Genomic DNA, 14,078 nt, shown 5'->3' with positions numbered 1-14,078 from the left:
TATATATATATATATATATATATATATATATATATATATAGTATGGTACGATTCTTGAAAGAAAGTGTGGTGTGTAGTGGTCCTTTGGTGATCGTAGCTACTAGCTAGCTAGTGGATGAATGCATGTGTGAGATTCAACGTAATTGAGTGGTCCAATTGAAACATGTTTCTTCAAGGGCGTATTATCATTTCAATTTATCCCTTCTCTATGGCGGCGTGATCGGATTATTAGAGTGCAATGGAAGGGGAAGGATGCACACTCCTCCTCTACAAGGCCGAGTTGCTTTTGGCTGATTGTATTGGTGAAACGTGACTTGGCATATAGCTAAGAATGCCTATCTTGAAAACCTTATTTGCTTTTATTTGCTTGGATTTTCTCTCTTTTTTAATTTGTTGAAAAAAAATTGCAATAAACTAATAAGTATAAAACAATTTATGATATTTAAAACACAAATATAATAATTGGTGTAAGTATATATAGACAATGATAGTGTATATATTAGATTTTTGTGATGAATTTTGTATCATAACTTCTTATAATAAATTTATATAGTGAAATCAACTAATTCACAATAAATATAAAAAATTGTTACACTTATCATGTCATTTGATATAATATTTTGTACAAATATAAAATACCTATCCAGTAAAAATTAATATTTTATCAATATATTTAATTTAAAACAGAGATGGATATATAGATATATAAGGTAGAATAGTGAACATATTAGATTATTAGTGGAGACCACTAGGCACTAGAGTAGTTTGGCACGCTAACCAAATTATGAAATCCTTAAATTGGTGCCATAACTAATAATCATTCTACCGGTCAATTTGTCCGACCTATACAATTATTGTGGTTGTTTTTGCAATTAATGCTGCTTAGATATGATTCTATGCATGTAAGCACATAATAGTCACATATAAGTACATAAATAATATGAAGCTAAGGTTCAAGGCTACTATCATGGATTGACGTGAAAAACATATATGGTGTACGTGTTTTTGTCACATATATTAAGTAGTGCTCTAGATGATGTATAGGAGTTGCGTTAATTGAGTAGTGAGACTCTCTTTTTTGACCCATTTTTTGATATAATAGTTCGTACACATAAAATACCAGTTTAGCTAGTAAAATGAACACTTTTTCAATATAATTAATTTTTATATTGGTTGGTTAGATTTTTTATTTTGGTGACAAGGGAAACTCACAAGTACTACTCCGAAGGTAGACATTATGTCAACTTCATGTAATAGCCTACAAATCGCACAAGAGATATAAACTACACTAAAAGACTCTATGCGATGAACTCGACCAAAAATATTAACAATAATCGACCACACAATAGATATAAACCACACTAGGAAAACCAACTAGTTCCTCTCTCTAGCTAGCTACATTTTTTTTTTTTCAATTATAAAATTGAAACTAGCTTGATAGACAAATTGATAACAAAGAGAATATATGACCTATTATATCTATCTAATATTGCTTGACATTGAAGAAGAATATAGTAATACCTAACCCAAAGTCCAATGAAACACACATTCTACCTACATACGAACATCCCATTTTCGATCATTAAATCTTCATTAATTCTCTCAATTCAACCACTGTACTATTTCACCTGCTAAATTCTCCCCAAAAAAACCCCCTCACCATTTCTTCTCCTCTTTCAACATGTCCAAACAAAGCGCGAGATCAAAGCATGCAATACTTGACAAACAACCCCAAAAACCATCCAATAATTACTTCATATTCTCCAACAACTTGAAGAAAGTTCACCCCATTAATAATGGCCTCCACAAGACTTGCTCAGCACTTTCCCTGTCTTCTCTCTCGCTTTCGTTATCTCAGACGTCCAATGATTCCTCCCTCACTGACTCTTCTTTATCTCCGTTGGATCAAAACATATCTCTGGCGCTTGCTTTGATCTCTTCGCCGGAAAAAAGAGGCTCTCGCCCGCCGGCTACTAGAAATGCCCGCCGGCAGCGTTGTATTAGTCCGGGCCGGAATATTCCTAGCCCCAGTTCTAGCGAGGACGAGGTGAAGAGATGCAACTGGATTACGAAAAACAGTGGTAAGTTTCATTAACTTCTCCAAAAAAAAAACAAAAAACAAAACAAAAAACAAAGGCGCAGTAGTTAATTAATTTGTATATATTAAGGTATGGAGTAAAAGTTTTAATTTGTTTATTAGGAGAGTTTAATTTTTAGAGTGGCTTGTGTTTAAAAAGGAAAATAATTATGTTTATTTCAATATAATTTTTATTTTTGACTTATAAAAATAATAAGTATGCCAAGTTTAAGTATATATAAGTCGAGTTTACCGTCTCTCAATCCAGTCATGTCATGAGATCATAGTGAACTATGTAGCACATAGTCATATGAGGATTGGAATTTAATTTCCTCGGCCCTATTGTATTCGTAACATGATTCTTTCTCACCACTGATTAATTTCATAAGAGGGATAATAATGATTATTAAACATGCCACTTTTTAGCAGAAGTGAGGTTAGTTTACCTCTGCACATACACCCCCAAATAATAACGACAAGTTACCTTAGCTTCATCATCCATAAATTAAAAGAATATTGTCAATATTCTCATAAATACTATAATTCATACATAGTCAATGGGTTTTGTCAATTACATAATAAGGATTAATTTATATACATATATTCAAATAAGTTTTATCAATTAAATATTACATATTGATTTTTTTTTTTCATTTGATGAGTCTTTGATTTACGGGAAAGGTCACGAACCTTTCTTGAAGGGACACTTTGGATAAAGTCCGGCCACAGTACGTGTGGCCCTAACTGATAAATAAGTAAATAACCTCAAAGAAGTAAACCAATATAGGTTGTCATAGTTGGCCGGCTTAAACCTGCAAGAAGACCAATATTAGACTTAATATTTGGTATAAAGAGAGAATTTTAAGTTGGATCCTCTTAATCCAAATGGTCAAAATTCTAAAACAGGGAAGGTGGAAATTAATTTATTTCATAGCCAACAGAAACAATCTAATGAATTAATGATTGGCTGAAACCTGAAGACTTACTAAAATAAGAAACATTGATAATTTCATTGTATACATGCATATTAGGTAGCATGTTGTTTTAGCTTTCGTTGTACCAACCATTAGTACTATGCATTACCTCAAACTTGTGAATTTAATCCATTATATATTAGCGGTTGTTAGGTCCATTGATGCTTCAACACTATCTAACCTATAAACAAAAATTTAGTCTAGATGCATATAAGATTTTGCATGGCCAGGTTTGAAGAAATTTGTCGTTTTTCTAGCTCAAAATGTTATGCTAGTTGAGTTTTTGGATGGGTTAAAATCGAATTATATTGAATGCTATATATAATTACTTTTTAAAAAAAAAAAACTTATCAGATTAATTATAAGTTGGGTCAGTAGTGCTAATAAAAAAAATATATATGTTGGGTTTGTTGGAATAAAGAATTTATAATGAAGTGATAATTAATATAATATAATTTTGCATGCAGATAATGTATATATGAAGTTCCATGATGAATGCTGGGGAGTTCCAGTCTATGATGATAAGTAAGCATATATACAATAATCTCTTTCAACTTCATTTCTTAAGAAAATTAATTTACAATTAGCCCCCATTGATACATGAGAAAGAATTGTATATCTTACTAATCTTAAGTCTTAGTGCTTGGATTTACCTCGTGTACTTTGCGAATTATTACAAGGAACAGATTTAACCCGTATATATCTATCTCGGGTAGTGATTAGGGTTTCCTTCGTTACCTAAAAAAATGATGTGCCCCATGTCGCCAATTAATGAGAATTTGGGCTAATATATATAACTTAGGTCAAATATATATATCGAGCTGACTTTTGTGGCGCGATTAGAGCCTAGGTTCACAGAGACGGATCTACAGTGGGGGCAGCTGCATAAAAGCCAGCTCGATCTACAGCTAGGTTCGCAGGGGCGGCCGAATCTATGGCCAAATAAACAAAAATTCTGAACTTCATTTCAGTTCTCAACTGGATTCTTGTGTACTACAAAAAGATTTGTTTTGAAGAGTTAATTGCTAAGAAATGTTTTGTGAACAGTCAATTGTTTGAGCTGCTTGCACTGTGTGGCATGTTGATGGATTTTAACTGGACTCAAATTTTGAAGAGGAGAGAAGTACTGAGGTAACATTTAAGGAGACAAAACACTTAATTGTTTCGTTCTACGATGAGTACTCTTTTGCTGTGTGAATTGAAAATCATTTTACTTTGGACTTTGTCATATCTATCAACAATACAGAGAAGCTTTTGGTGGGTTTAATGTAAACAATGTGGCCAAAATGGGGGAGAAAGAGATTCGAGAAATTGCATCCAATAAAGCATTGATGTTAGCAGTCAGCAAAGTAAGGTGCATTGTGCAGAATGCCAAATGCATAGTGAAGGCATGTTTCAGCTCCATCTACCCTTCTTTATCTTTTACTTATTATGATCTTTTTTCTTTTTTCTTTTTCATACTGCATTGATATGGAGACAAAATAATCCGTCCAACCTATATATAATTAGTACTGTCAAAGTGGACCGAAACTCACGAACTGACCCGTGACTCATGCAGGTTGCGGACCAGGCCCTATTTTTTTAAAAAAATTGTGTACTGTGTACACATTATATATTCATGTATACATGGTATATACATAGTGTATTGTGTACACATGCATGAATATATATGAATTCATGTGTACACATTTAAAAAAAAAAAAAAAAAAGCCCGCGGGGCACACCAACCCGCGTGGGGTGAGCTAGGGTTGCATGAACCCTAGCCAGCGAGCCTAACGGGCTGGCTCGCAAAAGCCCGCAAAAATTAGGCCCGTAACGGGACATGCTTAATGGGCTGGGCCGAGCCGCTTTGACAGTATTATACACCGTCGAGCCTATGTTTCCCCCTCATACTCACGCTATTTAAACTCTTTTGTTGGGCAACGGCTTGGAAGGCTAAGCCCAACATTCTGCTATCGAAATTGAAACGAGACACTGACTGATATATATATATATATATGTGTGTGTAGATAGTGATTGAATATGGATCATTCAGCAGCTACATGTGGAAGCATGTGAGCTTCAAACCCATCATCAACAGATTCAAATATCCAAGAAATGTTCCTCTGAGAAGCCCCAAAGCGGAGATGATTAGCAGGGATTTGGTGAAGCGTGGCTTCCGGTTCGTCGGTCCGGTCATCGTTTACTCCTTCATGCAAGCCGCCGGCATGACCATAGATCATCTTCTGGGTTGTTTTAGATACAAGGACTGTGTTAATCTTGCTAGCTAGCTCAAAGACCTTAGCTTGGAGACATGCCTGAACTGATGTATGTATGTGAAATTGAAATTCATTCATGATTGTAACACTAGTTGTTTTTGTTTCCTTTTCTTTTCTTTTAACCAATAATAATAGTAGTGATAATAATATGGAGTGATGAGGTAGTTAAACTCGATCTTGTTGTGTTAGAATTTGGAAATTTGGATTATTGGTTAGTGTTAATGTTAATGGTAGATTTCATTCTAAAATCTTGTTGTATGTTTTGCTCAAAAGGCATTTATAGTGTTAATTTGGATCGAATTGTATGCATGTAAAACAGGCTAGCTACATCTCGAAAGTCCAAAAGTGCTTCAATAATTGGGCCATTAAGTTTGCTACACTATACAATGGGATGCACAAACCCACAAATACTCTCATGGCAATTATTTATATTGTTGACCAGAGTACATCTAAAGACTTCGAATCAAAATGATGTCGTTTTTATATTTAAGTTTTAAAAGATTATGTAGTTTCCCGTTTCTCATGTTTCAATATAAATTTTAATTTATTCTAGGTACAGAATCAATACTCTTTAGGTATAAAATTTCATAACACGAGATATAAAAATTCACAACACAAAACACATACACATGTTATATATTTACTTATTCTCAAATATGATTTGTGTAGATAATATATGTCCTATAGACACATAATTTCATAATACAATACATAAATTCACAAAATAAGACACACAATAATATGTTGTGTGTTACACAACTACTAATCTATTTAAGCTACATAATTCATACACTTAGGGTGTGTTTGGAAGCTCGGAAAATGATTTCCAGAAATCATTTTCCGGGCTTTGGGTGTTTGGCAAGCATTGGAAAACCCAGTCAACGGAAAGCATTTTCCGTTGACTGGGGAAAATAACCCTCATTTGGCGGAAAATGACTTCCGCCAAATTTGGGCGGAAGTCATTTTCTGCCCACAACAACACACACACATCACCGTTTCCGGCGGAAACCAAGTGCTTTGGTTTCCGGCGAGGAACCAGAGCACTGGTTCCTCGCTGCGGAAACCAGAGTGGTTTACGGCGGAAACCAGATCTTGTTTCAGCCGGAAACGGGGGGTGGGGGTTTTAAATTTTGATTATTATTATAAATTTTAAATATTATTATAAATATTATTATAAGTATTTTAAATAAAATAATAAAAATATATAATTATATATTTCTATCCATTTTCCGGAAAATGAACCAAACACACAAATACAGTTTTCCAGAATGCTCCAAACACTGAAAATTAAACCATTTTCCGGAAAATGACTCATTTTCCAGAAAACATTTTTCAGAAGTCATTTTCCTCCTTTCCAAACACACCCTTAAGGTACAGAACTGCATACATAAGACACAGAAACGCATAACACAAAACACATACATATGAGAGGTTGTGGGTTTGAGCCTCAGTGGAGGCGATATTAACTCTTTGTGCTTCAATAGGTTAAGAAAGTAGTTATGAACAGATACTGCATTATAACAGAGTCGGTAATACTAAAAAAAGCCATTTATTTCTCGTAAGCTATTGTTATCCGGTTATCCCTGCAAATATTCTCACTTTCAAAAGCCAAATATGGCAGCTGCCATTTAGCAAGCTTGCTATACATGTATACATAAAAATAAAAAAATAAAAATTAATCCACATCATTTAACAAATAGCTTGTAATTTTTGTTGGGTTGAGGACAACCTTATATAGCTAATGTCACATTATGAATGTGATTTTAATGGGAAAACAATTTTTTTAACCTATAAGTGTATAAATCAATCGATCAAATCACTATATGCTTTGATTTTGTGTTAGTGCTTCTAAAATCGATTGATTTAAAAAAAGTAGAGGTGGATTGCAAATGATAAGGCATTTATAAAGGAATAACCATGCCCAGGCCCCATAACACTACACTTTTAGGTAGAAAGAATCCATCCAATTTGTCTCTTTAAACACGTCTCTAAAGATTCATAATTATTTGATTAATTTCTTGCTAAAGCTGCTAGAGTTGTTAATAATTTGTAAACCAAGACCCCTTTGTTTTAAATGGAAATTAAAATTCGCACCCACTTTTCAAAAGTGTGTAGGACTCGACAGAGCATCTGGAGGATATGATGTACACTGCCGCTGACTCGATTCTGTACTTACAATAATTAATTTTTATACATGTAAACAAAAAACTTGATAATTGCTGACACATAATATGATAACTATAAGTACAAAAACTGTCAACTGCAGGCACATAATGTGCCAACTACAGATTGATAATTCATGGTGTTAGACTTAAATTATCACGTAGGAACATAATATGCCATAAATAGGATCGTACTAACCTCCGACCTGGACTTGCTCGTAGTAGTGGAAGCGGAATGGCTCTTGAACTGTAGACTGTTGGTAATCCTAGATGGTGTATTGGTGTAACAGTATGAGTACAGTTATTCAGTCCAACCATACTTCTTAACAAGCCTAATCAACTTGCACCACTTAATTAAGACTCTAATATATAATATATGATATATATTATTAGGAAAAATCTCACACATGATCCATGATATAATTTACCTACGCCAACCAAACTGGTTATTTGATAACTAATTAATCTTAACATCTAAAACTAAAGATTCAACAAGTTATAAGTTACATATATATAAGGGAAAATGGTACTTTTGGCCCCTCAATTGTTTTGCTTTTGGAAATTTAGCCCCTCACAATTGATTTGAATAAATTTGGTCCTTTAATTGTACATAATGTGTTACATTTAGTCCCTATTATTATATAATTAGAAATTTTGTTAATAATTGTACATTAAGTGTACATAATGTGTTACATTTAGTCCATATGCATTTTGAATGTTTTTTTTTTATTCAAATCTCTACATTATATCCTCATGAAAAAAAATGATAAATATAACCTCATGAAAACAAAAATTACTAACAAAAATTCTAATTATATAATACTAGGGACTAAATGTGACACATTATGTATAAGTAAAGGACCAAATTTGTTCAAATCAATTGTGAGGGGCTAAATTTCTAAAAGTAAAACAATTGAGGGGCCAAAAGCGCAATTTCCCATATATAATTTGATAATGGTGAACTTACATAAACTTTGTTGAAGATAAAAGCAAGCAGACAAACCTCCCATTCTCCTAACCCCACAGGCATTCATCGTTGTTCTTCCATCGTTATAACTTAAATTACAAGCAATATAATGGAACAAATGCCCACTGCATAAATTAAAGAAAAAAAGGTTTCTTTCTGTTAAATAGGTAACGCTGCAATGTGGAAACAGTGGGAGACAGCTATGAGTCCCGTGAATTGACACCACTAACGTACCCCACACAAATTATATGTATACAGAAACTCAAGTTGTCAATATAAAACAAAAACAAGCAATGGCAACATGACAGGAAGACACGCCCATTGTTTGCTGATGAGATTGACCTTTCGTCAATAGTTAATAGTGCAGATTCCTTATTTATCATCTTTGGACTGAACGTGCAATCTTGTCCCCCTTTCCTTATCATTGAAATGTTAAGTTTACCACTTTATATATATATATATATATTAGATAACTAGAAAAATCTGCAGTAATTATAGGAGAGTATACAATGTATTTTCAAGCTAAAAATTGCAATGGGGTGCTAACTCTCATTGTGACTCGAACTTGAAACATTGTGGTTACCAAGTTAATTGTTTCAATTAAGTTGAGGTAGCTAATAGGAAGTGTTGCAAAAATCCCGCCTAAGCGCCGTCGGCCCGCCCTAGCATACCACCATAATCCGTGGTCTAGGCACTGACATGACGCCTAATCGACCGTTTAGCTATTGTTTTCTAATGGGTTATTTCACTCAAAACGATATCGTTTTGAGCGAAATAATCCTAAATTGTTCAAACTCTAATATTTTTAGGTTAATATTTAATACTCCTATTTTATAAAAAAAATATTAAAAAAAAATACACACCTAGGCACCGATTAATCGCTACCTAGGCGCCCCAGAGCGCTCGAGGAGTGCCTAGCGATTTTTTCAACCATAGTTAATAGTTGGGATTACCTCCACCTTTTATCTATATTTGATTTACAAGTGAAAGCAATGGTCAATGGATCATAAAGAAAAAAGCTAACTTAAGTTACCTATAACTGAGGCTAAAACTGAAAAAGCTAATAAGCACACTTGAAATTTTTATTCTTTTTTGAGAAAAAAACGGACGAAAATATATTAAGTTAGACCAAGGTTCAATACATGAGAAATACAAGAAAAATGAACCGAGAAACAGTCCGCACAAAAATGAAACTAAAGGTTAAAAAACTCTCAAACTAGTACTTTAACATCATTGATAAGTAGATCAAAGTATGAGATGAGTTGATCACTGTGAAGAGCATTGATCACTTGATTGCAGTCAGTTTCAATCTGAACCCTCTCAAAACCAAGCTGCTTAAGCCATTAAAGAGCCTCTCGTACGCCAAAGGCTTCATACTTGCTCATATGCAAAGCAGATGGTCTTATCTCCTGATCCCAAATCATATACAGAAGCCGCTAAGATATCTCTATTGGAACATTATTTGCTTAAAAGAAATACAAACAAAAATGACAGTACAAGAAAAAAGAAATCCAATATTTACATTGCTTTCTTGTTTCTCTTTTCACATTACACTCTACAACTTATTTATCTAACAAAGTCTTGAGTAAAAGTCTCATTGCTCGATCGGCTGCTGCCTACAAAACTATATACAGCTCCGGCCTTCTATTACCACTCCCGCCACCAACGGAAGAAGAAAAACCAACCAACCACCTATTACCTATGCTAGGATCCGAATCCTTTACTTTCCACAAGCCAGCACACTCTTATTCCATACCTGCTTCTTATACTGATAGTAAGAAAGTGCCTTTAAACTCAAACCTAGCAAGAATGACGTTCCGAGCCGCTGAAGCTGCTTCTGATAAGGTCAAAACTGGCAAGAAGTTCCAAGCCTCTGAAGCTGCTTCCGACCCACGGTCACTGACCTCCGCTTTGCAAATGCGGGGTAGAGCAATTCTTGGAACTTCTCTAAGAATGTTGCCCACTCTTCCTCGGTCATATCTGCCAGCTTCACAAAGCTAACGCTAGCAGGGAGCTGCTCGTCTGCGCTCCGGTGCCCAGATGATGAACAAGCCAGGTATCCATTTTCTGGTTTTGTTCCGGAAGGATTATGGAGCCCGAGTTTCTTCTCACCCGAACTGGTATTTTTAAGAGACTTGGATAGAATTGGAATTGGAATGTGCTCGTTGTTAGTCACAACAGGACCACCAGTGGACATCTCTGCCTCCTCTTCACTTTCCTCTTCCTCTTGAATACTCTCATCGAGTTTAGAAAGCGGCCATTGGCCATTCCCTCCAAATGCAAAATGAAATGCATTCCTGGTCATGAACTCAGCAGAGGCTATTTTTGGCATAAACTCGTACCTATAATCTTCACAGTCGATGTCAAAATGAAAATTCCCATCATCAACTTCTACTCTGGGAGATAACATCTCTTCCACTGCAATCAGTTTACTTGTCTCAATACATACAGTCTCTAGTTCACTCGGCACCTCATCACCACTACGGAATTCTCTGCTCATCATCTCACCAATTTCTGCTAGGCACAGCCCATAGGCAGCAGCTTCCTTGAGGAAAATGGTGCAAAGGATCAATACTCTAAGGCAAGCTTCACGAATCATTGGGAGTTCACTTCGCAGCATCTCAGAATCATGGAAAGGATCAAGCTTCTTTATGTACTCGAGTTCATCATCTGAGAATGGAATAGAAGCCTGTGGCCAATGAATCCACTCAAAGTATGGATCCTCCAAGCTTTCTGGTAAGCAGAGGCCGTGGTCAATAGGAACGAGTTCCACTTGACCAAACCTCCCAACACCATCAAGTTTCCTAACTAAAATATTTCCTCCATGCCTATCTGTGTTAAAAATCCTAATATCTAATATCCCAATACGATGTACAGCAGCAACTGGGAAGCTTGAGGTTCCATAGTCACTGGCATCAAAATCATGCTGGATAAACTTTTGAAAAGATGCAATCTTGCTGACAAGTTGGCTCTCCTTATGAGGTTTGTTCCCATTTACACCATCATTTACATTGAATATTGAATGCGTGATTTTCACCAATGCAGTGGGTGGCACATTAGCAAAATGATCATAATCAAGCAGATATGCAGCAACTTCTCTGAAACCTGTTTCGCCGACCCTGACTGAACGTTTCAAGCCAGGTTGCCCTAAAGTTTTGCCCACAAATCCTTTTGGATTGTTTGGTGCATATGGTTCTTCATCAGTTGGTTTCACAATGGCAATACTGTCTCCTTTGCTGTTTCTAAAATAATATGCACCCCCAAGTCCGCTATGGACTCGGAGGGGGTCAACCCCAGCCTTCATTCCTTTAACAATTTCCTTGACAAGTTGTTTTGTTTTGGCAAAGCTACTAGACTGCCCCAATATCTCAATAGGACCACTTTGATCTCTCTGCTGGATCTCCGCCCCAGTGGGTGAAAGACAGGGAGTTGATGAACTTCTATGCATATAGTTCCTAGTCAAAAGAAGTGCAGAATCATTCCGAATGGCACTGAGGTCATTCTTCAACACCAAATCACCAAATGTCAAAGAGCTCTCCTCAGTTGGGACATTGAGTGCAAGCTGCAATCTTCTTTTCACAGTATGTGCATTGTCATTGCGGTCTAACTCCATCCCAAGTACACAACCAGTTTCAGTCTGCACAAAAACACGTCTGCTGCCAGCAGGTTTCCCTTCCATCCTCTTATTTCCATGGTACTCCCTTCCAAGTGGACTTTTGAAAATTGCCACAGCCATCTTGGTCAAAACAAGGTTGTCTGAGTTAGTAGACAACCAATGACAACACAAGCCTTCAGATCTCACTAACAGAGATGGCAACAGCCAAGAGCCTTCCCTGCACTGCCAATTTGGAGCAAAAATCAGAAACCAATCATGAGTGGACAATCATCAATCAGCAAAAAAGGATCTTAGTTGCACAACAAATCTCCAAATGATGTCACCTTACCAGAAATCAGAACAAAGGAAGCAGTACACCAAATCCTATAATGAGTGAGCCATCTGAGGGTACGGTATTAGCAGTGGACTACAAATTCTACAATCTGTAAAAAAGAAAATTATATTGTTAAACAAATCAGAAATTTAATGATAAAATTTATTCAGAATGTCATCAATATGAAAACTCACTGACTCTCATGACAATTCAGGAAAATTGCACCATGTTCCTTAATATGGTAGGGGATACCCAACCACTAATCCACAGTTATCCACTAATGTCTAGCCCAACAATCTATATATAAATACCTTTAGAATTCCATTAGCACTTAGAATTCCACTAACTTAACAAAAAAAATTCCTTTTTAATAGGAAAGAATTTAGTATTATCACTTGTGTACTGCTAATAAAAAAGAGACAAGTATTAAGTACCACCTCAATCCATGATCAATGCCGTGATAAGTAAGACAAGACTGTATTCTCTAAGTATTAAGTATTACCCAATCCTTCGTTAAATTACAAAATTGGCACAAAAAAAAAATTACAGAATAGCATTAACCCCCACAAATATTTTACATTCCATTTCCCTGAAAATGGACTCAAGAATCCATCATCTCTACCAAAATCACTCTACGCATCAATTATGGAATTCATCTATGGAAGTTCCTAAAGGACCGGCATTGAAGACTACGCCGAGATAGGAATTACTCCAAACATTACGAGATTAAGAACAAAATCTAAGAAATCGAAGTCAAAGACTGACCGGGGTGGCAGATCTTGGAGATCGGTTAGGGTTCTAATTCCCCGGCGGCCGAGATTTCACAACCACCGTTCAACCGCCCGATTCAGAAGGCTCAACGGCATAACACAGCGATCGGCAGAGTGAACAGACGCCGATACAAAGCCACGAAACCCCTCGTCGTCGTAGTTCTGTTTCGCCTGCGCCGGCAATCTCTCTCCCTCTCTCTCTCTCTCTCTCTCTCTCTCTAGACTCTAAATCTCAATATAAAAATGATTTATTCTGCGATGTATATAAAGAAGATTCACTTTCTCTCTCTTCGAAGGTTCCTTTTTCTTTCTCTTTTCCAGTCTAAAAAGAACCCGCGGTTAACTAACCGCGGTTAATCTGTGTCTATCTGGCGCCACATTAGAGACCGCGATCGTGGCCGTTAGATTAATAGTGCTGTCGAGATCAGGGGCCCAGCAGGCCTGGGTGACGTGGAGATAAGATATTGGATGCTGATCTGGCAGAGCCCATGGTAATTGTGTGATCTGGCTCTCCATTGGTGTGAAACGCCACGATTAATGTGTTACACATTTTACATCTTTTTCAATATACTAACAAAATTTTAGAAAATTTGTATATTTAATAAAGTTATAATATATGTTTTGTTATTGATAATATAAAAAAGAGAGTATAAATCATTAAAAACAAAATACGCTACTCAATTATTGTTACTTAAGACATTACAAGATTTTCTTTAGCGTGCGATTTGGCCATGATATATGATGCAATTCGTTGAAAATGAGCAATGTTGTTGAATCAAAAGATAAGTTGATTGTGACTTACACTAACTTACCAGGACCATTTGGTCTATTTTATTTTAAACATATGATACGAATTCGTGCCTAACTTTGCGAATGAATGTTGATAAAGTATTTATCGTTTTTAAGATAATCTTCTATTTTATGAGTATAGGTAATAAGAA

General features: G+C 35.8%; 2 protein-coding genes across 3 annotated transcripts; one reads left to right on the top strand and one right to left on the bottom strand.

The window, feature by feature from the left end:
* Positions 1 to 1,588: 1,588 nt before the first annotated feature.
* Positions 1,589 to 5,514, top strand: LOC116002939 (probable GMP synthase [glutamine-hydrolyzing]). The gene is made up of 5 exons (XM_031243130.1): positions 1,589 to 2,081; positions 3,519 to 3,576; positions 4,099 to 4,182; positions 4,298 to 4,439; positions 5,061 to 5,514. The coding sequence occupies exons 1-5, from the start codon at positions 1,682 to 1,684 to the stop codon at positions 5,319 to 5,321; spliced, it is 945 nt and encodes a 314-aa protein (XP_031098990.1). The 5' UTR covers positions 1,589 to 1,681; the 3' UTR covers positions 5,322 to 5,514.
* Positions 5,515 to 9,861: 4,347 nt separating this feature from the next.
* LOC116001788 (phosphatidylinositol 4-kinase gamma 7-like) lies at positions 9,862 to 13,378 on the bottom strand. Of its 2 annotated transcripts, none has more exons than XM_031241730.1 (3): positions 13,133 to 13,378; positions 12,383 to 12,476; positions 9,862 to 12,276 (listed from the first exon to the last, which is right to left on the bottom strand). In XM_031241730.1, exon 3 carries the CDS (start codon positions 12,172 to 12,174, stop codon positions 10,285 to 10,287), a length of 1,890 nt encoding a protein of 629 aa, XP_031097590.1. In that variant the 5' UTR covers positions 12,175 to 12,276; positions 12,383 to 12,476; positions 13,133 to 13,378; the 3' UTR covers positions 9,862 to 10,284. The 2 variants fall into 2 exon arrangements, with proteins under 2 accessions (XP_031097590.1, XP_031097591.1); XM_031241731.1 differs by having other exon boundaries at positions 9,862 to 12,271.
* Positions 13,379 to 14,078: the final 700 nt, after the last annotated feature.

This window comes from Ipomoea triloba, chromosome 13 (genome assembly GCF_003576645.1).
Source record: "Ipomoea triloba cultivar NCNSP0323 chromosome 13, ASM357664v1".
Taxonomy (NCBI): Eukaryota; Viridiplantae; Streptophyta; class Magnoliopsida; order Solanales; family Convolvulaceae; genus Ipomoea; species Ipomoea triloba.
Note: the sequence above shows the minus strand (reverse complement) of the source record. Positions and strands in the feature narration are given on the sequence as shown.